The sequence below is a fragment of the Bufo gargarizans genome, chromosome 1 (genome assembly GCF_014858855.1).
Source record: "Bufo gargarizans isolate SCDJY-AF-19 chromosome 1, ASM1485885v1, whole genome shotgun sequence".
In the NCBI taxonomy this organism is placed as follows: Eukaryota; Metazoa; Chordata; class Amphibia; order Anura; family Bufonidae; genus Bufo; species Bufo gargarizans.
Window position 1 is genome coordinate 553,659,419 of NC_058080.1, and position 24,997 is coordinate 553,684,415.

The 24,997-nt window shown below is 43.6% G+C and overlaps 1 protein-coding gene and 2 non-coding genes across 4 annotated transcripts in view; all 3 read right to left on the reverse strand.

Moving 5' to 3' along the window:
* The window catches only part of LOC122924487 (E1A-binding protein p400-like), a 153,122-nt gene that overhangs the window by 46,697 nt on the left and 81,428 nt on the right, over positions 1-24,997 (reverse strand). For both annotated transcript variants that reach the window (XM_044275619.1, XM_044275618.1), the window contains exons 23-36: positions 24,152-24,304; positions 23,419-23,498; positions 21,913-22,202; positions 18,816-19,018; positions 12,738-12,907; positions 11,069-11,265; positions 10,464-10,575; positions 10,237-10,374; positions 9,469-9,630; positions 8,890-8,973; positions 7,816-7,944; positions 7,253-7,297; positions 6,640-6,793; positions 5,891-6,132 (exon numbers count right to left, since the gene is read on the reverse strand). In XM_044275619.1, coding sequence (XP_044131554.1) covers positions 5,891-6,132; positions 6,640-6,793; positions 7,253-7,297; positions 7,816-7,944; positions 8,890-8,973; positions 9,469-9,630; positions 10,237-10,374; positions 10,464-10,575; positions 11,069-11,265; positions 12,738-12,907; positions 18,816-19,018; positions 21,913-22,202; positions 23,419-23,498; positions 24,152-24,304 — 2,159 coding nt within the window. The remainder of the gene's footprint in view (positions 1-5,890; positions 6,133-6,639; positions 6,794-7,252; positions 7,298-7,815; positions 7,945-8,889; positions 8,974-9,468; positions 9,631-10,236; positions 10,375-10,463; positions 10,576-11,068; positions 11,266-12,737; positions 12,908-18,815; positions 19,019-21,912; positions 22,203-23,418; positions 23,499-24,151; positions 24,305-24,997) is intronic.
* On the reverse strand, positions 11,320-11,447 carry LOC122925296. Its single transcript, XR_006387607.1, has one exon. It is a non-coding gene; the product is annotated as a small nucleolar RNA SNORA49 (small nucleolar RNA).
* LOC122925297 lies at positions 13,261-13,387 on the reverse strand. The gene has a single exon (XR_006387608.1). It is a non-coding gene; the product is annotated as a small nucleolar RNA SNORA49 (small nucleolar RNA).

Sequence of the window (24,997 nt, forward strand, 5' to 3'; positions counted from 1 at the left end):
TGGACTCCGATAGAGACCAAACGCCCTGGACGGACCGGGGAGGGAAAACCCCCCCCACCCCCGTAAGCTGGCATCTGTGGTAATCACCAGCCAGTTCAGTGGAAGGAAGGACTTCCCCCTTAGAGGGATATGCAACCACCAGCCGAGGGAAGCCCGAGCCAGGGGAGGCAGAAGAAAGGTCCTGTCCAGACTCCTCGGTGATTTGTCCCAGGCCGACAGAATTGCCCTCTGAAAGGTGCGGGATCGGAATTGTGCGAACGGCACCGCTTCGAAACAGGCAACCATCTTTCCCAACAACCGCATGCTGGATCTGAGGGAAGGGCGGTGATGGCGGAGGAGACTGCGAACCGACCCGCGAAGGGCCAGACGCTTGTCCGACGGAAGGCGGACCTCCGCCAACTCTGTATCTAGGAGCATCCCCAGGAAGATCAGCCGTCTGGAGGGGGTAAGGGAAGATTTGGGGTGGTTGATAATCCAACCGAACCGCGTCAGGGTCTCCAGAGTGAGTTCCACACTGCGGGATGTCTGAGAGAAGGAGGGTGCCTTGACCAGGATGTCGTCCAAGTATGGGAGAAGAAAAACACTTCTTGAACGTAGAAGGGCCAAGACAGGGGCCAGGACCTTGGTGAACACTCGAGGAGCCGTCGCCAGACCAAAGGGAAGGGCGACGAATTGGAAGTGATCGTCCCCCACCGCGAAGCGCAGGAAGCGGTGATGACATGGAGCAACCGGAACGTGGAGGTATGCATCCTGAATGTCGATTGAGGCCATGAAATCCCCTCTTTCCAGGGAGGCCACTGCGGACCTGAGAGACTCCATCCGGAATCTCTGCAGTCGGAGAAAACGGTTCAGGCGTTTTAGGTCCAAGATCGGACGCACTGAGCCTTCCTTCTTGGGAACCACAAAGAGGTTCGAGTAGAACCCCCTGAACCTTTCCGTCGGAGGCACGGGGGCGACGACACCCTTGTCCATTAGAGAGTGAATGGCCGCGAAGAAGGCGGCCACTCGTACGGGATCTCGCGGAGGACGGGATCGGAAGAAACGGTCTGGCGGAATGGACGCAAATTCGATTTTGTATCCGCAAGATACAATCTCGAGCGCCCATGCGTCTGAGATGTGGGCCCGCCATACGTTCCTGAATAGGAGAAGGCGGCCCCCCACCCGGGTGGGTGGGGGCGCACCTTCAGGCAGAGGGCTGCTGGCCTGTGGGAGCCCGTGCAGGCTGGGACTTGCGCCAGGTAGGTTACGTCCGAAAAAACGGCTTCTTGCGTCTATCCTGGGCTGGGCCAGAGGAAGAAGAACTGGCCGCGGGTCTAGACCCGGTGGGGTGGCGAAAGGACCGAAAACGGGACGAACCAGCGCGACCACGGGGGGCGCCCATTGGCCTGGACTGGGGGAGGTGAGTACTCTTCCCACCCGTGGCCTCTGATATAAGTTCGTCCAGACGGGTTCCGAACAGGCGGGAACCCGTGAATGGTAGGCCGGCCAAAGAGCGTTTGGAAGCGGCGTCCGCCGCCCAAACCTTCAGCCAGAGTTCCCTCCTGACAGAAACTGCCAGGGCAGAGGAACGGGCAATGAGGGCACCCGCATCAAGGGAGGCCTCACAGACGAATTTTCCGGCCTGAACAATTAGTTGGGCTAAGGAACGGAGGTCCTGAACAGGGACGTCCGACCCTAACTCCCGTTCCAGTTGCAAACCCCATTCAGAGACCGCTTTGCCAACCCAGGCGGAGGCAAAGACCGGTCTAAGGGCCGAACCAGAGGCAGTAAATATGGCCTTGGAGAGGGATTCCGTACGACGGTCCTCAACAGACTGGAGGGAAGATCCGTCCTGTACAGGAATAGTAGTGCTTTTGGACAGGCGAGCCACGGGAGGATCAACCTTAGGCGGGGATGTCCACGTGGTCACAGAATCCGCTGGAAAGGGATAACAAATGTCCAGCTTTCTGGGTGTAATAAAGCGGACGTTAGGCCGAGTCCAAGCCTTGGATACCACAGAAGAAAAATCAGCGTGTATGGGAAAAACCTTGGAGGCCTGTTTGGGGCGGAGAAAGGACACGCCGGCCTGTTCAGAGCTGGGGGGGTCATCGTGTAGCTGAAAGGTATCACAGATGCTAGTGACAAGATGCCCCACCGCGGACGCCAATTTGGACGGAAGCTCTGAGTCCATGTCCACGTCCGAATCCGCCAGTTCTCCCTCAGAAAGCGTATCCCTTTGAGAGGATAGACTTGACTGAGCTCGCACGCATGGCGGAGAGAGCGAAGCATCTGGAGAAGATGTGCGCTCAACCCTTGAACGTTTCTGAGTATGCCGGGCCCTGGAAGATTCGCTGGGAGGCAGGGAACCAGTGGGGGCGGCAGAAACGGTAGTCCCAGCGGGTGCGACAGGGATTGTGGCAGCCTGCGGGAGAGGCGGTCTATCCACGAGACGGCCCACTACGTGTGTAAGGCTTTCCACCGCCTGAGACAGAGACCTAGCCCAGTCAGGGGGTTCAGAGGCACCGGGGGGCGCAGCGGGAAGCGGGCCCTGCACCGGGGCCTGACATGCAAGGCAATGCGGCTCAGATTGCCCACGCGGAAAAAGTTCCTTACAGGCGGTACAGGCATGGTACCAGGGTTTGGGGGCACCTGTGGGATCTGACATGCTGAAGTGTGGTTGTACTCTAATATAGAGACCACAAAGGGTTATAGCAGCTATGACCAGGAGGGTTAGGAGAGGGTTAACTGTCCTACCAGTGCCTCAGAAGAACGTCAGGAGATGGCCCAGATCAGCAGCAGCAGAGAAGCAGTGAACAGCAGTGAACAGCAGTGAGCAGCAGAGAGCAGCAGAGAGCGCCCACAGAAGCCGAGCGATGTACACAGGAGGTTAGAGTCCCCCACCGTGTCCCAGCTTCCTGTCAGGAGTGAGGAAGCGCGGGAAACCTCAGCAGAAAGCACGGGGAACAAGCTCTGCCCCCTCCAGCGCTTGAAATGTCTCCTGTGAAGGAGAACGTAGCTCCGCCCCCAAAATGACGCGCGCGTAAGCCCCGCCCCCTGCCGGGACCGCTAAGCCCCGCCCCCCGTTCTCGGCGGGAAGGGGGAGAGAGAGAAGAGAAAAATGGAGTCAGCCCCGAATGAGGGGGAGGGGGGGGGAGAAAGATAGCAGCGTGGGGGGGGAACGGCGTGGGGGTGCTGAGGATGCTGCTGTGCTGCATTGTCCTGCAGATGAGCGCTCAGAATGAGCGACCACGGGTGCCCCCCTTACCCAGAGGGGTAGATGCTGCAGATAGGGACGGGGTATGGGCTGGAATAGCCATCTCACCGTCCGACGTCTTCACCCTCAGTCCTTTCCAGCAGGGTCGCCCCTTCAGCCACTGGCACCGCAGTGGCAGGAAGCTGGAAGAGGGGCTTGGCGTGCGGGCGACCCCCTAGCTGGCGGGATGTAGGGGAGCCATTGCTGCCCAGATCCTCCTATTGCTTCTGTGGGGGAGGCAGCAGTGCAGATAAGTTGGCACTGGCGCAGCTCAACCCCGGGAGAGCAGAGAGGTCTAATGCGTCTCTGGTATCCCTAGGAAAAAATAAAATAACAAAATTAGAAGAAAAAGTAAAAATAACAAGGAGAAAACAGCCCTGCAGTAGCAGGGAGTGTCTTGCCTCCTTGGACACTAAGCTAAAACTGGTAGCCTCCATCTCCAGGCTGAGGGTATAGCTGATGGAGGAGGGGCTTAACAGTTTTACTTAGTGTCACGCCTCCTAGGGAGCTGAGCTATACCCAAGGTCTGTGTCCCCCAAGGAAAATGGGCGAGAAACATATTTTTTTGTTTAAAAAATGCTATTATCGTGTAAAACTTAAATAAATGAAAATATATATATTTTAGGAATTGCCACGTCCATAACGACCTGCTTTAGAAAAATGTTACATGACCTAAGCCCTCAAGTGAACGCTGTAAAAATAAATAAAAACTGTGCCAAAACCACCAATTTTTTTGTCACCTTGCCGCATAAAGTGTAATAATGAATGATCAAAAAAATCATATGTACCCAAAAATGGTACCAATAAAAACGTCAACTCTTCCTGCAAAAAATTAGCCCCTGCACAAAAAAATAATATGGCGTTCGGAAAGTGGAGACGATTTCTTTTCAAAAATGCTTTATTATATAAAACTGAAACAAAGTAAGTAGACATATTTGATATCACCGCGTCTGTAACATCCTGCTCTATAAAAATAGCGCATGATCTAACCTGTCAAATGAACATTATAAAAAATAAAAACTGTGCAAAAACATTGCCATTTTTTAGTTACCTTGCCTCACAAAAAACATAATATAGAGCGATTAAAAATCATATTTACCCCCAAAAAAGTACCAATAAAACTGTCACCTTATCCCCTAGTTTCCAAAATGGGGTAACTTTTTGGGAGTTTCTACTCTAGGGGTGCATCAGGGGGGCTTCAAATGGGACATGGTGTCTAAAAACCAGTCCAGCTAAGTCTGCCTTCCATAAACCATACGGCGCTCCTTTTCTTTTGCGCCCTGCCGTGTGCCCTTACATCAGTTTACGACCACATGTGGGGTGTTTCTGTAAACCTCAGAATCTGGGTAATAAATGTTGAGTTTTGTTTGGCTGTTAACCCTCGATGTGTTAAAGAAAGAAACTGATTAAAATGGAAAATCTGCCAAAAAAGTGAAATTTTGAAATTGAATTTATTTTCCTTTAATTCTTGTAGAACACCTAAAGCGTTAACAGAGTTTGTAAAATCAGTTTTGAGTAAGGCTACTTTCACACCTGCGTTAGGTGCGGATCCGTCTGGTATCTACACAGATGGGTCCGCACCTATAATGCAAACGCTTGTAACCTTTCAGAACTGATCCGTTTGCATTATTCTTTTAACAATAAGTCTAAGTCAAAACTGATCCGTCCTGACTTACATTGAAAGTCAATGGGGGACGGATCAGTTTTCAACTGCACAATATTGTGTCAGTGAAAACGGATCCGTCCCCATTGACTTACATTGTAAGTCAGGACGGATCAATTTGGCTCCGCATCGCCAGGCGGACACCAAAATGCTGCAAGCAGCATTTTGGTGTCCGCATACAGAGCAGAATGGAGGCGGAACGGAGCCAAACTGATCCATCCTGAACGGATCCTTATCCATTCAGAATGCATTGGGGCTGAACTGATCCGTTTTGAACAGTTTGTGAGATAGCTGAAATGGATCTCACAAACGGAATTCAAAACGCCAGTGTGAAAGTAGCCTAACTTGAGGGGTGTAGTTTCTACAATGGGGCCATTTATGGGTGGTTTCTATTATGCAAGCTCGACAAAGTGACTTCAGACCTGAACTGGTCCTTAAAAAATGGGTTTTGGAAATATTAAATATTTTTTTTGAATTGCTTCTAAAATTCTAATCCTTCTAACGTCTCCAAAAAAGAAAATAACATTCCCCATATGTCTTCTTTTATGTTGGCATCATTTTGTAAATGTAAAGTAATAAATATTTTAGGAGGTATCACTTTCTGTTTTTAAAGCAGAGAAATAGAATTTTGAAAATTGCAAATTTTTCTAAATTTTGGGTAAATTTGGGATTTTTTCATAAATAAAAGGTGAAACATATTGACTCAAATTTAGGACCGTCATGAGGTACAACGTGCACGAGAACAACAGTTTTAGAATGGCTGAGATAAATAAAAGCGTTCCAAAGCTATTACCAGATAAAGTGACGCATGTCAGATTTGCAAAAAAAATGGCCTAGGTAGTATGGTGAAAACTGGCCCGGGGTAGAAGGGGTTTATGAAAATTAGAGAATATGTTTTTTGTGGTTTCCTTAAACTATGGCTTCTCCTACTTTTATACAAGTTAGAATCCACCATTACTGTGGTATTAGTAATACTGATGAACACATAGACCTACCTGCAGTAAAGCCCAGTCCTCACTGATAAGCCACTCTGGATTGTCAGGCCCAGTCTCCATGACTGGTTTTATCAAAGTTGGCAGAGGTTTGGCAAACTGTGTTTGTTGCTTTAGAAGAATATTCTTCTTCTGCTCTTTGCCTTCTTTGCGCACTTTAAGTGGGTTTGGAGCCGCTCTATCAAACAAAGAACGAGGGGGAACAGCAGCTTCTCCATGACGCATTTTCTTCATCCTACCAGCAGCTTTGATCATAAATGGGGAAAAGAAAAAAAAAAAGAAAAAAAGTTGTGCATTTAATGAGCTACATAGAATAAAACAATGATGGGAGATATATCAAGACTGGCAGATCCCTCTGTCAGTCTTGATCTCCCTGAACTGGCGTGAGGAGCCTCAGGCGCATCTCTGCCCTGTCACATGGCAGAAACTGAATTCTACGCCAGCTATAGGCTGGCGAAAACTTCAGCTATAACTTCCGCCACTTTCTGGCTAAAGTTATAGTAAATGCAGAGGTTGGTATGAACCCACGTCGCCTTCCACTAAGCCAGAAAAGTGCAGAGAAGTTAAAAAAAAAATTAAAAAAAAAGTAGTAAATTATGGTGCACATATGCATATTGTGCGACTTTTGTATATCACAATTGTGGTGTAAAGGCATTGAGAAACGTATGTCATGGTGTTATTAAGAAGTGTAAACATGCTTTAATGCAAAAATGAGCATAATGCGAGAGCCCCTAGCAGTTACCAAAACTCACCAGATGAATCTGTCTTGTGTCTCTTACGTTCCTTCCTAATATAGACAGGGGGCAGTTTGGATTCTGGGATGGGGTTGGTATCATACATCAGACACATCACAGAATCAATATAAATATCATTCTCGTCTTGCGGGGGAGTAGGAGGTGTCCAGAACTGTGTAAAATGAACAGCCATTAAGGACAACGAATAAACTGAAGACATTTCATTTGTATTATATGAATGACAATAATGAAGATTTTTTTTTTTCCAGTCTGAGCATAAAAAATAAAAATAAAAGTAACTAAGGATGAGAGAATAGACTTCGGATGAAACATCCGAAGTCAATTCACATAATGCTTCATTTCAATACAGTACAGAGCAATCTCTCCGTAAAGTATTAGAATGTATTGGCTTCGATGAGCCCAAGTTATTACTTGGCGAAGTCTCGCAAGTCTTCGCGTAATATCTTCATAAATTGATTTCTACTGTAAAAAAACATTTCCAGAACTTGGATTCGATTCCAAGGTACCACGATTCGCTCATCCCTAAAAGTAACTTGAAAAAAATTACATGAAATTGTACTAGTATTAGAAAGTAAAATTAAAAAACAAGGCATTTAAAAAAAATTCTCACCGGCATTATCTCGGTCTCTCCATCTGGTCCATTATAAACAAAGTCCTATGGAAAATAAAAATGACCACTTAAAGGGGTATTCCAGTTTACTGTAAGTTCTGCTCCTCAGTACAATAACTTATCACACGTTACATACATGGGCAGTTAAGCCAGGTGACATGATCCGTCCATCTCTCTTATAGATGAATGTTACAGATAGATAGATAGATATCTATCTATCTATCAAAATTGTTCAACATCCTATTCTCCAAATATAATCATTAAAACCGGAATACAACTTTATTTAAGACAAAAAGTGGCCACTTTGGAGATGGCATGCTGAAGTTCTTAAGGGATATAATAATCATTAGTAATTAGTATGCTACTTCTACAATCCCATCTTATTCTTTTATATTGGCTGCTTCTATAGTTATGCACCCAATATGAGTGCTAACATGGCAGTCCACTCCACAAGAGCTGTAAGTGGCGCCTTGCTTTACTTCATTACACACTACATACAGATACCTCTTTGCTGTTTGATTACATACTTTAAGCTGTAGTCCAATTATATTGCGAAATGTTACCATATTATATGCATCTTCCCGTGTGTAGCTGATCAGCTCCTCGTTTTCTTCAGCTTCCCACTGCATTCTCTCCTTGAGTTCCTCTAAGTGACTTGAGTCCCATTCTTTCCTGGCGACATTTAATTGCGCCTATAATAATAAGCATTCTGGTGAATAGGTTGCACATGGCATCGTGTTGGCTTCTACATTTAACCTTTAGGATACCAGAGTTTTTTTTCGTTTTCATTTTTCTTCCCTACCTTCCTTGAGCCATAACTTTTTTATTTTTCCATTCACATAGCTGTATGGGGGCTTATTTTTTGAGGGACAAGTTGTACTTTCTAATGCCACCATTTAATATGGCATACAATGTAGTGCACAGCGGGGGGGGGGGAGAAATAAATCCAAATGGGGTGGAATTGGAGAAAAAAAAAATCCAATTCCTCCACCGGTTTTACGGGTTTTGTTCCGTTTGCAGCAAAACTGACCCGTGCCCTTCATTTTCTTAGTCAGTACGAAGATACCACATGTGTATGTTTTTCATGTCTTAGTACTGTAAAAACACATTTAAACTTTGAGGAAAAAATGTTTTTTTTTTTACATCACCATATTCTGACCCCATAACTACTGAGCTGTGTGGGGGCTAATTTTTTTGTGGGACAATCTTTAGTTTTTATTGATACTATTTTGGAGTGTGTGTGAGACTTTTTGATCACATTTTATTACATTTTTGGGGGTAAGAGAAGCAATAAAAAAAATAGCAAATTGCCCATTTTGACCCTTTTTCCGTTACAGCATTTGCCGTATTGGAAAAATATTTTAGAATTTTAACGATCGCGGTGATACATAAATAACAAAAAATATAATGGGTATTTATTTTTTATTCTAAGGAAAAGGGGATATTAATATATATATATATATATATATATATATATATATATATATATATATATAATTATTATTTTTTTTACTTTATTATGATTTTGAAGCTCTTATTTGAGCGTACAAAAGCCAATTTTTTTATTCTGAACAATCCTGGATTTTCATAAAAATGTATATAAAAAAAAAAGCAAAAAAACAAAACACAACTTGTACCTCAAGGCATCCAGGTTGGTCACCCACACTGTGAGCATGGAATAATTCTAAGTAGTGCAGAGCATATTTCTCAATGGGAGTCAGCTAGAAATAAAGACATACATAATTCTAAGGGTTAGAAAATAGCTAACAGCATAAAATCACTGGGGGCATTTACACAGGCTGTGGGCCAGTTTTCTGGCAGTTGTGGGACTTTATCTTTCTTGCTGCTCTCACCGCATTTAATTAAACAGTGGATGGATCATAGCAGAAGGGGGCCAAGCCACCCCCGCCCAATACATTTACAAGGATGTGTGCCAGACAACTGGCATAACTTATAACTGAAATCTACCCAGCTCCTAGCAGATGTAGTTTTCTATTTCTGGTGCATGGACATCACAAATGAGACAAATTTATAAAGAGGCCTGTTCCTTTTGATGGTTGAGCCTTTTCTTACGACTGGCGTGTGGCACACCAGTCTTTAGTAAATTAACCCCACTGTGTATACTAAAACAACCAACGTTATTGTTCTGATTCTCAGGAGTTTATTCCACTGCGCTTCTCAACACAAAATGGCAATTGTGGCAAAGATACACTTACTTGCTGCATAAGGTCAGATAACTCTTTTAATTGGGAGGGTTCGTAGCACTCCATATATTCCGATTCTGTGGTAGGGAAGACCCCAGCATTTGGCTTTGGATCATCTTGCTCAGCACACTCAGCATTTTCTTCTTCCTGTCCAAACTCGATTTTTACCAGTGCCTGTAATACAGAACAGACACAAAGTAAAACACGTGCATGAAGCAGCAAATTACAGTACAAGCCCTCCAAACCACCCCTGACCTAGACCAGATGTTCCAGTGTCAGCGTTTCACCTTTTCTTGCATCCTATGAATGCTGGCCCTCATCTTTGTTAGAATGGCGCCTCTAGAAGATCATTTCTTAATACAATTTAACTCATTCATATAGCACAAGCATATTCAGGCATAGTATCTCTGTGCCTACTGAACTTCATAATCTAAATTCAACATTTTCCAGTTTTGTTTGTTTAGGGTGGAGGAGACTGAAGTACATGGAGAACCCTACATAAACATTTGGACAACACACAGACTGCAGGCAGATGTTGCCCTTAGTAAGATCTTAACCCAGGACCCCAGTGCTGGAAGGTAACAGACACCATTTGTGTTGGTCATCTCAAATACATATTTTGATATGATAGGTAGAGTTATTTGCACTAAAATGCTATTAAATGGCAGGAACAAGAGAATGAATGGAAAAATGATATCTTACACTTCTTGAATCTAAAAACATTAAAAAAAAAAATAATAATCGAACAAAAATCCCCCACTTTAATTAAGGATGTCTTACCTCAACAAATGGCTTTGCCACCTTTGGGGTGATTATGTCTGAAGGAGATGGTTCCTGGGATAGCAGCACAAACTCTTCAGCTTTCACCCCAGAGTCATCCAGTGGAGAACATACTTCAAACAGTTCCTGGATGGTTTGCTGTAGAAATGTAACACGAGGAGGGTTTGAGAATCATCTTCATGGCAAACAATTATTGGCATAATAAATGAAAACAAAGTTATACATACCTGAGTTAGGAATGCCAGAGAATAGTCACTGCCCTGAGCTGCCACCTCTCTGATCAAATCTTTTGTGCCATTCCTCAGCAACTTCTCCTCTATGGAGTTGGCACTGACCAGCCTGGGAAGACCACAATTAAAATGTAATGTATATTGTGGCAAACACAACAAATCACATGAATTATAAGGCACAGAAGCATCATGGCTTCCTTTTAAGGGACCTCATTGACTTTTTTTTCCCCCAGTAAGTCGATTATATTCACATGGTTACACATTGGCTACACCAGTACAGCACATGCAGTGTAAAGTAGTCATATCACAGCATCCCCTCCATGCTGTAATATGACAGGAAGCCAGTTTCCCGCAGCAATCTGTAGTCATGCCCAGTGTCATCAGCAGATCCAAGCGCCACAAGTGGTGAAGGTATGATATATACCTCCAGAGATGACCTATACATTTATACCATGTGCAAATAGGGAACAGGCCGACATCAACTTGCACTGCACATAAAACTTCTGTCTTAGCAAACACATACACATAGGGGGAACAATATACTAAATGCAAAAAATGCACCAACTACTAAAAAATGATATTTTATGAAGCATCCACAGTACCTATAAACATGGATGTCCTTTGCTCTGCCAATGAGATCACACCACGACTGGGTTTTGCCATCCATCACAGGATTCAGATCGCTGTCATAAAATATTACCGTGTCTGCTTCTATGTGGTATACTCCCAGAGAGTGGATGTGGGTGGACAAGACCATGCAGAAAATCCGAGGGTCTCTGTTAAAACTTTTCATTAAATCCTAGGAATAAACAGACATTTAAGACAAACTGCAGAATGCATTTGACCATAATCATATGTATGTTCTCAATCACCAAGCCAGTGGAAACCATTTCCAGAGGCCAGATCAGAACAATTTATTTATCCTCAAGTAATGCCAGGGAATGTATGGAGGACAATAACCCTGGAGTAAGGATGAGGAAAAACTGTTTACATAGGGGCCTCAATATGTCGAAAACTGAAAACTTCCTTAAAGGGGTTCTCCGGGAATTAAGAAAATGAAAATACTTAAATATTACTTGATTATAAATATATTCCCAAACACCTTTCATTATTTATAATGGCTCGTTTTGTCTGGGGAGCATTCATCAGGGGAAACAAAATGTCCACTGTCCCTTTAGTTCACACAAAAGGATCACACAAGTTACTATACAACATTATATATTTTTGGAGTCAGTCCATTTTATAACGACTGACTCCACCAAAATGGACACAGACTCAGACTCCAAAAATATATAATAGAATTGGTATTCGTTCATGAGGTATGTGCTGAATATATTTTCATAAGAATTTGGGAAAATGATGAAATGTCCTATAGAGAGGCTGTTCTCTAGCCTTAAAATAATTCGATCAGATTTGAGGTCATCTTTGTAGGAGGATCTGATGGAGGCAATAATATTTTTCAGAACAAATTCATAGACTAACCCCACAAATGTTATACAGGACGTTTTTGTTGAAAACTGTTTTTTTCCTCACTTACTGCAGCGTTTTGCATATTTACAATTTATTAAAGTTTTTTGTGTTCTAAAGTTGTATCCAATAAATATATTTTATGTTCTACCTAAATAGCTTGATTATTGTATCATAAGGGTGATAAAAAGCTTAAAATAAGTTATCACTTAAACATGCGCCATGTATGAGGGAGTGGGAGTCTGAGTTAGGGGAAATTGAGGACTCGGAGTTGGGGCTTTGGCTTACCGACTTCACAGCCCCCTGGTAAAGAGCCACCTCATCCTCTTCTCTACTTGTCAGGGATTATGATCCTGAAACTTTAGCTGAATCTCTGGGGAGTTCATGAGGAGACATGAAGTACAGAGGACAGACAGGACAGGCTGTGGTAATGGAGACTACATACAACTGCTGCTGCTCAATAGCCACACCTCACCCTCCTCTCATGTCTCCTTATCTCCAGAGATTCACCTGTATTCAGAATTATAACCACTAACAAGCCGAGCAGAAAGGAGGATGAAGCAGCACTATGGCTCACTGTGGTGAAGTAACTTGTCCTGCTGTATGATTAGGACAGGTTTTGTGTGTACTGATAGGACGGTGGCCATTTTATTTCTCCTAATGATTGCTCCATACACAAAACAAGCCATTCTAAGTAATGAAAGGTATATGTGAATATATTTATTATAAAATAATATTTAAGTATTTTACTTTTTTTTTAATTTATTCCTGGAGAACACCTTTAAGTGGAATACAGGGACCTACCTGGCATTGCTCAAAGTTGGCATTTTCATCGATCCTCAAGAAAGTGAAAGAATTAAAGTCCAAGAAGGTCTCAAGTATGTCAAGCATGAGTAACATCTGGGAAAAAATTAGTACTCGTCGTCCTTCAGATTTTAGTTTGCAGAGGAGGATGGATAAAGCTTCCAGTTTTCCTATATAAAGCACAGAATATTATCAATAGACCCACTAGTTACTTGGCTTCCAAGACTGAACAGAGGAAGGCACACTGGCATCTGGTCAGAAGCTCCTCAATATACGTCTGTGCATTCTACTGAGCGCAGTCCAGCCTCGGCCTGAACCGAAGCTGCTCAAAGGTGATTTTCAGACACGACTGGGTCAATACAAGCATTTTCATCAGGGGTTCTGTCACCAGTTTATCCTGCCTTCGAATAGGGCAGCATAAAACCAGTGACAGATTCGGCATCACACTCAATAGTCCTATGTTATATATTGCTGATAGCCAGAAGGTCTTTGTCATATTTTAGTGGGTGAGAGAGAATATCAGCGTGTATGCTTACATCCAGTCCCTTGGAAAACAACTCTCCAGTTACTGAATAAATGCAGTTACTTTATCCTCAATTAATGCCAGGGACAGTATGGACAAGAACAACCCTGGAGTAAGGATGAGGATTTGTACATGAATTCAAAATTTTCCACAATTACGAAATAAGATTATTCTGATGCATAGTGACAATGCTCGGGGAATAATAAAATTAACCATGAAGTCTGCAGCTTGTAAAGGGGTTCTCCGAGAATAATGACTTTTTGCCAAGTGTCCACAGCCTGCCTCTATCAATAGAAGATACCTGCTCCTCACCACCTCTGCCGTTAGGTAATAATCTTCTATTGGTGGAGGTAGGCTGCGGGCACTTGATAAAAACTCATTATTCCTGGATAACCTTTAAAGAGCATCTGACAGCAGATTTGCACCTATGAGACTGGCTGACCTGTTGCATGTGCATTCGGCAGCTGAAGACATCTGTGTTGGTCCCATGTTCACACGTGCGGAACAACACAGGTGCCTTCAGCCGTCAAGTGCACATGCAACGGGTCAGTCACTTTCATAAAGCACATATATGATAACAGATGCCCTTTGAAAGTACTGCTAAAGTAACATGCATGCTCCCTAAAGTGGGTCAGAAATTCCAGCGCCTTACAGCTATGGCGCTGTGTACACCCGGTCCCTGACCGAAATCTGCACAGCAGGCATCCATCTTTCCTACGGGCACAAGGAGGTTTTTAATTTTTTTCATTTTCAGCAGTTCCAGATGCCTAAACCACTCTTCATCCCTGGCAATTTTTGCTGCACAGCACTGATCGGTAGTGTGTTCATTTACATCTGCACATTTTTTATTTTTTTACATTTTTTTGTGTGAAAAAAGACCTGCAGTTAGTGGTCGTTAAATATATATATATATATATATATATATATATATATATATATATATATATATATATATTAGGGATCGACAGATATTGATATTTTTTTTATTTTTTTTTAGAGCAGATACCGATAATCTACGAACTTTCAGGCCGATAGCCGATTTTATACCGATATCCAGCTACTTGTCATAGAGGTCGGGAGCTGGCTAAGTGATTCTGCAGCCAGCTCCCGCCTCCTGTATATGAATATATACAGATATCTTCATTGGTGGTGCAGTGGCCACAGCCCCGCCCCTCCTCTTGTCCCCTCTCCTCTCATTAGTGGCAGGGGCAGCAGCGGCACAGGGGGAGGGAGGACTGCTTCCTTCTCCCCTGTGCTGCTAAGGCAACACGGAGAGCACCGTCAGCAGTGCAATCCTTGTTCCCCATACGTTATCGGTATATCGGCAAAATAGTTATCAGTTAGTGTTAGTTTAAAATTTTGCACGAAAGCACCATCTGTGTGCGTACATTTTGCAACCACTGAGCATCGATCAGTAGTGTCCATTACTGATCACGTCTGCTCAGTTTGCACTGCAATTTATTTTATTTTTTTGTATAGAAAAGACTTTTTGGTTTTACAAATTTTTTTCATCCTTTTTTCTCCTAAATTTGAATCCAAATTTATTACAAGCCCCTTCACATGTGAAAAAACAACGTACACACCACTCACACTAAATAGAGGTTTAGGTTTACACATTTCACACGTCACACCCTAATAAAATAAAAATGTCCCATCCAACCCAACGAGTATACTCAGCTAACGAGGGGTACTCCATGCTTGCCTCAGATACAGAGTCTGCAAGTGAGGGAGAAGAGGATGCCACTTTTCTCTACTCCTCTACCCCCTCATCATCATCATCATCATCATCATCATCATCATCATCATCATCATCATCATCATCATCATCATCAGATGATGAGATACCCTTTAGAAGGCACCCCAGAACAACAGCTGAGGCAGCACCCCAGAGTTACCCCATATGGACCCCACCCTGTAAGAATTATCAGCCCCAAATTCTTGAATTTGTGGGCAACTCAGGAATTCAAATCGATTGTGCGGGCTTCACAGAAATAGATTTTTTTTAAATCTTTTTCTCTGAAGTTTTTATAAATTTGATGGTAACCCAAGCAAATTTATATGCCCAGCAATTTATTTCCCAGAACCCAACAATGACATATGCTAGACCCTAAGGTTGGACCCCAGTAAATGCAGCAGAGATGATGACACTTTTTGAGGCTCTTGCTGCATATGGGCGTTATAAAAAAAAACCTAAGATTAATCTTAAGGTATGGCATAAAACTGTATAAAATCTGTGGAAGTAGCTCTGGGTACACTCACAAGTTCCAGGTTTATGAAGGGAGGGACACCCGGATTGAACCCCCAGAACGTCCTAGGAGTTAGTGGGAAAATAGTGTGGGACTTACTGCACCCACTGCTGGATAAGGGTTATCATCTATAAGCGGATAATTACTACACAAGTTTACCACTGTTCTGGTCACTAAGTTCCAGAGATACTGTGGCATGTGGCATAGTATGCAAAAATCAGAGAAGCCTCCCTAGATCCCTGGTAGGGCTGACCACCATTTACACTAACACCAGCTCCCCTGCCCCTGTACGTGGTACCACTACCCCCAAACCAGTTTGCATCCTTAACTACAGCAGGCACATGGGAAGGGTGGATCTTTCAGATCAAGCTCTGAAGCCCTACAGTGCCACACGAAAAACAAAAGTATGGTACAAAAAACTGGCCGTGCACATTGTACAGATGGCGCTGTACAAGCGTATGTGCTATTTACATCTAGAAGCCAGACAAGAACATTCCTACAATTTCAACAGGTGGTGATAAAGGCCCAAATTCTTCCAAACCAAGCAATGGAGGGCCCAAGTACTTCTGCAAGTTAAGGTGCCCGAGTTGTACCAGGTCAACAATTCCCTAGTGAAGTCCCCCAAACAGCGAGGAAGGGAAGGACCCAAAAAAGATGCAGGGTGTGTTCCAAAAGGGGGATAAGGAAAGACACCATTTACCACTGCGAAACCTGCCCTGAAAAACCTGGCCTGTGAATCAAGGGATCGTTTCAGAATCTAGCACTCATCCATGGAGCATTAATTTAATTTCTTCCATGATGTACCCTGTAGTTTTACCACCTTATATCTCCGATTTAGTCTGAATAGTTTACAGATCCACTTTTCACCAACCACTACATATTCATTTCTGTGAAACACCCGTTAGGTCAAAAGTGCCTTTTTTGCTACCCCTTAAAATGTTTGTACGGGGGTGCACTTTCCCAAATGGGGTCACTTCTTGGGGTTTTTAATTTCTGGGGACCTCAGAAACTTTTTAACATGCGACATGTGACCTACAATCCATGTCTGTTTATTCAAGCCTGCAAAAAACATATTTTGCACTTTGCCTCTAGATCCCTGCTGTGCACCCATACAGCAGGCTACAAGCACATGTGGGGTGTTGCCGTATTAAGGGGGAAATAGGTAACAAAATGTGGGGTGCATTTTGTCCTGTTACCCCTTGTGAAAGTGAAAAATGTGGGTGTAAAGCAACTTTTTCCTGGAAAAAAATTGTAATTTTACATTTTCACAGTGTTCCCCAATTCTGTGAAACGCCTGATGGGTCTAAGTGCTCACTACACACATTGAAATATTCCTTGAGGGGTGTAGTTTCCAGAACGGGGTCACTTTTTGGGGGTTTCCACTGTAGGGCCACCTCAGGGTGTCTTCATGTGACATAACTCCCAAAAGCCAATCCTGCAAAATCTGTCCTCCAAAAGCCCTATGGCGCTACTTCCCTTTTGAACCCTGCCATGCACTCATACTATATTTTGGGGGGTTTGCAAACTGGAGAATCAGGGTAATAAATAATGGTTTATTTTCCTTTTATCCCTTGCTATGTTACAGCAAAAAAGGAAGAATATAGAAAATTTGAAGAAACAATATTAAAATTTAGAGATTTTACCTCAATTTCCCGTGAATTCTTGTAGAACACCTCAAGAGTTAACATTACAAAGTTTGTAACATCAGTTTTGAATAATTTGAGGGGTGTAGTTTCTAAAATGAGGTCATTTATGGGTGGTTTCCATTACATTAGCCTCTGAAAATCAACTTATAACGGAACTGGTGCTTAAAAAAATGGTTTGGAAAATTGTGTTGAAATTTTGAAAAATTGTGTTGAAATTTTGAAAAATTGCATCTAAAATTGTAAGCCTTCTAACGTCCTAAATAAATGAACTGACAATTACAAAATTAAGGCAATATAAGGTAGACATAGGGAAAATGTAAAGTAATAACTATTTTGTGAGGTATCACTGCCATAAAAGCAGAGAAATTAATATTTAGAAAACAGTTAATTTTTCCCAAATTTCTGTCATTTTTGGGCTTTTTAATAAAATAAAATGTGAAATATATCGACTGAAATTCACCACTGTCATGAAGTACAATGTGTCATGAGGAAACTATCTCAGAATGGCCTGGATAAGTAAAAGTGTTCCAAAGTTATTACCACATAAAGTGACAAGTCAGATTTGCAAAAATCGGCCTGGGAAAAGTGGCTTGGTAGTGAAGGGGTTAACATCTTGTCCTAATTACCATGATGGAGCTCTATCAGGGTGAATAGGACTTCACACTGTCCCTGCTGCTCTGTGCTTTGTGCACACAGCAGCAGGGAGATTACCATGGCAGCCAGGGCTTCAATAGCGTCCTGGCTGCCATGGTAACCGATTGGAGCCCCAGGCTTACACTGCTGGGGCTCCGATAGGAGGAGGAGGAGGAGGAGGAGGAGGGGAGAGGGGACCCTGTGGCCACTGCCACCAATGATTAATACTGGGGGGGCTTGGGTGGGGGGGGGGGCGCACTGCACCACCAATGTTTTTAATACTGGGGTGAGGTGGGGGGCGCACTGCGCCACCAATGTTTTTAATACTGGGGGGCTTGGGGGGGGCACTGCGCCACCAATGAAGATAAATCTCTCATTTATTCATATACAGGAGGCGGGAGCTGGCTGCAGAATCACATAGCCTGCTCCTGACCTCTATGAGTGGTAGCTGTGATCCGCGGCACCTGAGGGGTTAACTACTGCGGATCGCGGTTACCGCTCATAGGAGGTCGGGAGCCAGCTATGTGATTCTGCAGCCAGCTCCCGCCTCCTGTTGAATTTGAATGAGAGATTTATCTTCATTGGTGGCGCAGTGGCCACAGCCCCTCCCATCCTATTGTCCACCCTCCTTTCACTGGTGGCAGCGGCAGCAGCAACACAGGGGGATGGAGACACTGCTTACTTCTCCCCTGTGCTGTTGAGGGAACACGGAGAGCGCTGACAGCAGCATATTGGCAAAATAGATGCCGATACCGATAACGGTCAAAATCCTGAATATCGGCCGATAATATCGGTAAAACCAATAATCAGTCGATCCCTACTGCAGACTATAAGAATATTTTCAGAAGCAACATTTGCGCAACAAAAATTATTTTGTGCAAAAAAAGAAAAAAAAAATCACATACAAGCTACATGCAGGACTTTAGATGTATTTGTTTAATAAAATGACACATATTCCGTAATAAAAGTATATTCCAAAGGGTATTAAGTCTGTCCCTTTCTACACCATTGAAGTTGACAAGTAATTTACCTGCATCAGACTGAATGAGCCACAGGTCAGGAGTCTGCACACAATGAGGGGACGTTCGCTCCTTCAAGTCCTGCATGCATGGCGCTGCATACTCCCTTAGTCTAAGACTAAGCATCTTCATGTTGTGAGTATACACAGGAGATGGATGTGGGACGTTAAGAACCGGTGGAGGAACGATAACAGCAGGAACCACACACAGCGTCCTGAAAGCAGAGAGGAATCATACAACTGATCAGAGCCTGCAGCTAGAAACTTCAAACAATAACAACTGATAAAGGATACTGCTCAGTATGTAAAAGTACTGTACCAGGCATGGTAACCGGAGAAATACATCACATTTTATTAACCATACTATGGTCATTTCAACTTTTTATCAAAAATGTTCGGGACAGTCATGCTAATAACTTTTGTAGTATATTTCATAAGGGGACACATGTCATTTACTAATAAGTGGATCCTTAGCAACACTAACTTAAGGTTGCTGTACACATCTAAAGTTGATAGACTGTACACTTGTCTAAAGTTGATCAAAACTGACCATTTCAACCAAAACCATTGTTCATGGGTGTAACCGAGCATGATCATCAGAAAAAAAGTCGGTCGTGTTTGAAGTTTTCACCCAATAGTCAAATGAAAGATCTTTCTTCGTGGACAAAAGATATTTCCTTCATGCTGTGTACAGATGCCTGGTATAAACGTATGTTGGTATTTATATGGAAACTGCTGTATATCGATTCCACATGGTGGATATGGGGAGGAAAGACTGTATTGTTTTTATGATGTCCTACGGCTATTGTTTCAATAAAAACGATTTGATTCAAAAAAAAAAAAAAAAAAAAAGATATTTCCTTGAAAGAACATTTCCAGAAAGATTTTTATATCCATCACCCGGTTTCATTGAACATGTATGGCCAGTATAGGGACTGAAATGTGTCAACCATCAACCAACTTCTACCTAATTCTTGATGAAGGGCCAAGATGCAACAGCCCGAAATGCGTCACAACAAATTGTCCTATTTGATGTCAGATTTTATGGAAGTCGATTAAAGCATATTTTTATGAGGAGCTGGATTCCATTTGTTCTTTCACAACTTCTACCTAATGCATCAGTCTCCATTCCGCTTTGGAAACGGACACCAAAACGCTGCCTGCACAAAACGCGTGTGAAAGTAACCTTAGGGAAATCAACCTTCAGCATTCTACTAAATGTAGAATACAGGTTATTGTAAGATGCAGAGGTTGAATTCTCAGTCTTGCCTCTGCCTTCCCAAGCGTAACTAACCTATTAATTAAGGGGTACTAAGATCGCTGTGTATAGAATCGGATGTCAGCACTCAAGGCTGCAGCTCTGCTCCTCTCCCTCACCCTGCTTTCACACCTGAGCGTTTCCCAAACGTGCGTTTTTGACGCGCGTTTCTGAAGCGCGTTTTTGTAATAGTAAACGCGCGTTTGACGCGCGTTTGTGTCATTGACTGCAGTGTCCTATGGCCACAAACGCGCGTCAAAACGCCCCAAAGAAGCTCAAGTACTTGTTTGAGCGTCAGGCGTTTTACAGCGCGATCGTACGCGCTGTAAAACGCCCAGGTGAGAACTATTCCCATAGGGAAGCATTGCTTTTCAATGTGTTGAGCGTTTTACAGCGCGTTTGAACGCGCTGTAAAACGCTCAGGTGTGAACTTAGGGTCAACTGGACGACTGAGAGGAGTGGCACTGCACGTGTACTGCATGCCTGTGTTTAGCACTTGATGTTTGCTGCCGCTGTTCTCTCTCTTCTCAGCACTTACTAAATAACCAGGGACGGAACTGGGAAAACAGAACACTGCTGCAGAGTACAGTAGATGATATAGACAGAAACGCAGCACAAATCATAGTAAACCCCTTATTAAAATAGGTTAGTTATACATAGGGAAGCAGAGGCAGGCTGAGAAGCCTGCCCCTGCATCTTATAGTACGCCATTCTCAGCATTCAGTAAAACACTGAAGACAAATTCTCCTTAGGCTACTTTAACACCTTAGGCTACTTTGCTGGATATGGCAAAAACGCTTCCGTTACCGATAATACAGCCATCTGCATGCGTTATGAACTGATCCAGTTGTATTGTCTTTAACATAGCCAAGACGGACCAGTCACTGAAAGTCAATGGAGGAGGGATCCGTTTTCTATTGTGTCAGAGTTAATCGGATCCGTCCCTATTGACTTGCATTGTGGGTCATGACTGAGCCGTTTTGCTCCGCATCCCAATGGGGACAAAAACGGAAGAGTTTTTTTCCCCAGTATAGACACCCTATGACGGATCTCTATACCGGAAAATAAAAACGCAAGTGTGAAAGTAGCCATAGCAATGCTAAGAGAGCCGTGAAGGGGACACTTGAGGCGTTTAATAAAATGACACACGTTTCCCTAATAAAGTATATTACAAGAGATATCACCAAGTCTGTCCCTAAACATTCTTATAAATAGTTGAAACAACAGACTTTAATCCATTCAGATCTCAATGTCAATGACTAGACATATTTTCAACATTTAAGGCTACTTTCACACTTGCGTTTGATTGGATCCGTTCTGAACGGATCCGATCATATTAATGCAGACGGAGGCTCCGTTCAGTACGGATCCGTCTGCATTAATAACTTAGAAAAATTTCTAAGTGCGAAAGTAGCCTGAGCGGATCCGTTCAGACTTTCAATGTAAAGTCAATGGGGGACGGATCCGCCTGAAGATTGAGCCATATGGTGTCATCTTCAAGCGGATCCGTTCCCATTGACTTACATCGTAAGTCTGGACGGATCCGCACGGCCAGGCGGACAGCTGAACGCTGCAAGCAGCGTTCAGCTGTCCGCCTGGCCGTGCGGAGCGGAGGCTGAACGCCGCCAGACTGATGCAGTCTGAGCGGATCCGCATCCATTCAGACTGCATCAGGGCTGGACGGAAGCGTTCTGCTTCGCTTGTGAGCTCCTTCAAACGGAGCTCACGAGCGGACAGCAGAACGCTAGTGTGAAAGTAGCCTTAGCTAATAAAACACGTCAGCAGTTCTGACCTAAACTAGATCAATCCTAGCTTACTAAATAGTAATACCACACATTCAACTTTCTTTACCTTTTAACTAGAGGTTGCAGGGCTACTTTCTTCTGTTCTGGACTCAAAATCAAGTGTCTTAGTGGGTCACTGGAATACTCAGGGGACTGGGAGGAAGCTGCACAGTGTGCAGACCCAGTCCAGCTCCACTGTGTATCTAGAATAGGAGGGTGAATGGCAGCAGACCTCAGGGTAAAGCGTGACAACAAGTCTGACCCATATACAGGAGCTCTTCCACAACGGCGCTCATTACAGCTGAAAAAGCGGTCCAGGCGCTCTTTTAACAAACGCTGCTTTTCTTCAGTGGAATCCTTTGTTACAAAGAAAAATGACATTAGACATCTGCTGGGGGTTAACAGCTTTGGTACTAGCAATTTTTTAAGGGTCCATTCACACGTCCGCAATTTTGTTCCGCATTTTGCGGAATGGAATTGCAGACCCATTCATTCCTATGGGGCAGCACGATCCGGGTCCAGAATTTCTGTTCCTGAGAAAAATAGAACATGTCCTATTCTTGTCCGCAATTGCAGGCAAGAATAGGCATATTCTATAGTGCCGGCAACGTGCGGTCCGCAAAATGCGGAGCGCACAATACCGCTGTCTGTGTTTTGCGGCTCCGCGGAACCGCAAAACATGTTGCGGACGGGTGAATGGAGCCTAACACTGATAAACTTCCAGAAAGATGTATCAATAAACTACAGAGGGATTAAACACAAACCAGCAAGTACAATTAACATGAGCCCGACAAGGGCTTACAATTTACAAAGGAAAGGTGAGCTCCACAGTAGATGAGTCTAGAATCTGTTACATAGTTGTGTACTGGAGATGGCTTACAACCTGCAATAACCCTTAGGGTCCATTCACACGTCCATGTGTTTTGCACATTCTGGCTCCATTGAAAATGAATAGGTCTGCGCCTGTTCCGCAAAATTGCGGAACGGATGCAGACCCATTTTGCAGAGGTGTGCCAAATGGTAGTGGTAGTGAGTTCCTGAGTAAGGGAATAGACTGAGAAATCTTCAAGATTATGGTAAGATGAGCAGACAAGGGGAAAGCAGTGTAGTTATGGAGGAGACAGGTCGTGAATTTCTTTGTATATCATTGTCACTACAGGGATAGCAAATAAGATTTGAAATAAACACTGTAAGCCTAAACAATGCTAAAGGATCCATGACCAGACAAGTTGAACACAGAAAGAATTAAAAGGGTTTTCTGAGAGTTTTTTTTTTTTACTGATGACCTCTGGATAGATCAGCAGTATCTGATTGTGGGGGTCATACATCCGGGACCCCTGCCGATCAGCTGTTTGAGAAGGTAGCACAACACCGTACATTGTATAACGGCTGTGCTTGGTATAGTAGCTCAGCCCCATTCACTTCAACCGATGAATGTGACGTCACATAGCTTAGGAAAAGCTTCAGAGGGCCGTGGCGCGGCCAGAGTGTTGGACCCCTACCCAGAGGATAGGTCATCCGTATCAGTACTCTCAGAAAACCCCTTTAATAATTATGCAGGCATTGTACGTACCTGAGCATTAGGCAGCGCAGCAGTAGCTGACTTTGTTGTTACGTCCGCGGCAGTTTGTGCAGTTTTGGAAGCTACTGGAGCTACAAAGAAAAACAGTGATCAAGATTATAAATGAGTAGATTTAGAACGGTGTTCTCGTGTTCCTCTGACTGAATAGAGTTTGCTCTGCTCCTTTAAACTCTATGGGACTGCCAGAGATAAATAGTAATCTTTATATAGTGCCAACTAGAGATGAGTGGATCATGATTCTTGATTGACAGGGCTGGACAGGGCTGTCACCCAGCTTGACAATCTTCTGCCTGCACCACTACCCACAGCAGCGGTGCAGGCGCATGATTGAGGTGGGTGCCAGGATTGCCTTTGTATATGTCAGTGTAGGGGGCACTACTTCATCCAGGGAGCTTTTGTGAGCATCATTGTAGTGATATGAACAAGAGAGGGGAGAGAGTGGGCAATGCTCGGTTATACCCAAGAGGACTCCTTGCTCTTATGATTGGTGAGGGTCCCAGAGGTCAGACCCCTGACTAAACAAACACCAACCAACCGTCCATTATCCTTAGGATAGGACATAAGTATTGTTCATTGGAACACCCCTTTAAGCCCAAAGACATGGGAAAAATATATCAGATGGACATGCAGACAACATTTTTGTTGCACTTTGTAAGTAAAGTCATCAATTTTTTTACACAAATAATTGGACAGGTATTATTTACTGTAAAACTCCTGTACTCACCAGCAGACGATACCGTATTGAGCTGTGACGCTCCCACTTGGGACTGATTTCTCATAACATTAGGAGCTGTACCCTGTGGCACAGATGGAAGAACAACAGATCCTTGAGGACGCAAGTACTGACCAGGGGCCGAAACAATCTGTAGAACATTACCTAAAAAACAGGTACAAGTAAACAAAAAGAAACACATGGAACCACACTTACTAATGTATTGTGATTGTCCATATTGCTTCCTTTACAGGCTGGATTCATTTTTCCATCGCATTATACACGGCTTGTATCCAGGGGTTTACGGCCACCCTACAATCCAGCGGTGGAGGACAAGCCTCTTTGGTGGCCTAGACCATGGGACACACACAGACACACATGTGCAGCATCTCCTGTCTCGGCCACCTCATATCTACACTACGCTGGTGGCCAAAACCACTGGATATGAGCAGTGTATAATGTGATGGAAAAATGAGTCTAGCCAGCACAGGAGACAATATGGACAATACCAATACATTAGTAAGTGCCTTGTATTAACTTTCTCTACATGATTAATGCCATTTGCTGAAGAAGTGACACAACCCCTTTAAGCTGGATTTACATATGCAGTTTTGACGCATTTTTGTATGTTAATAAGAGTTATATATTTTTTTTTTTTAAATCCTTTTCCTTCTTATATAATCCACTCCTGGTTTTGGGTAAAAACAAATTGCCTGAAAAATTTAATGTGTGAGTCTGATCTAAAGCAGGCATTTTTCTTAAAGCGTTTGTCCCTTGCCATTTTCTTAAAGGGGTTGCCCCATCAGGACAGTTAAAGGAGTTTTCTGCTGTCCCCATATTGATGGCTTATGCTTGGGA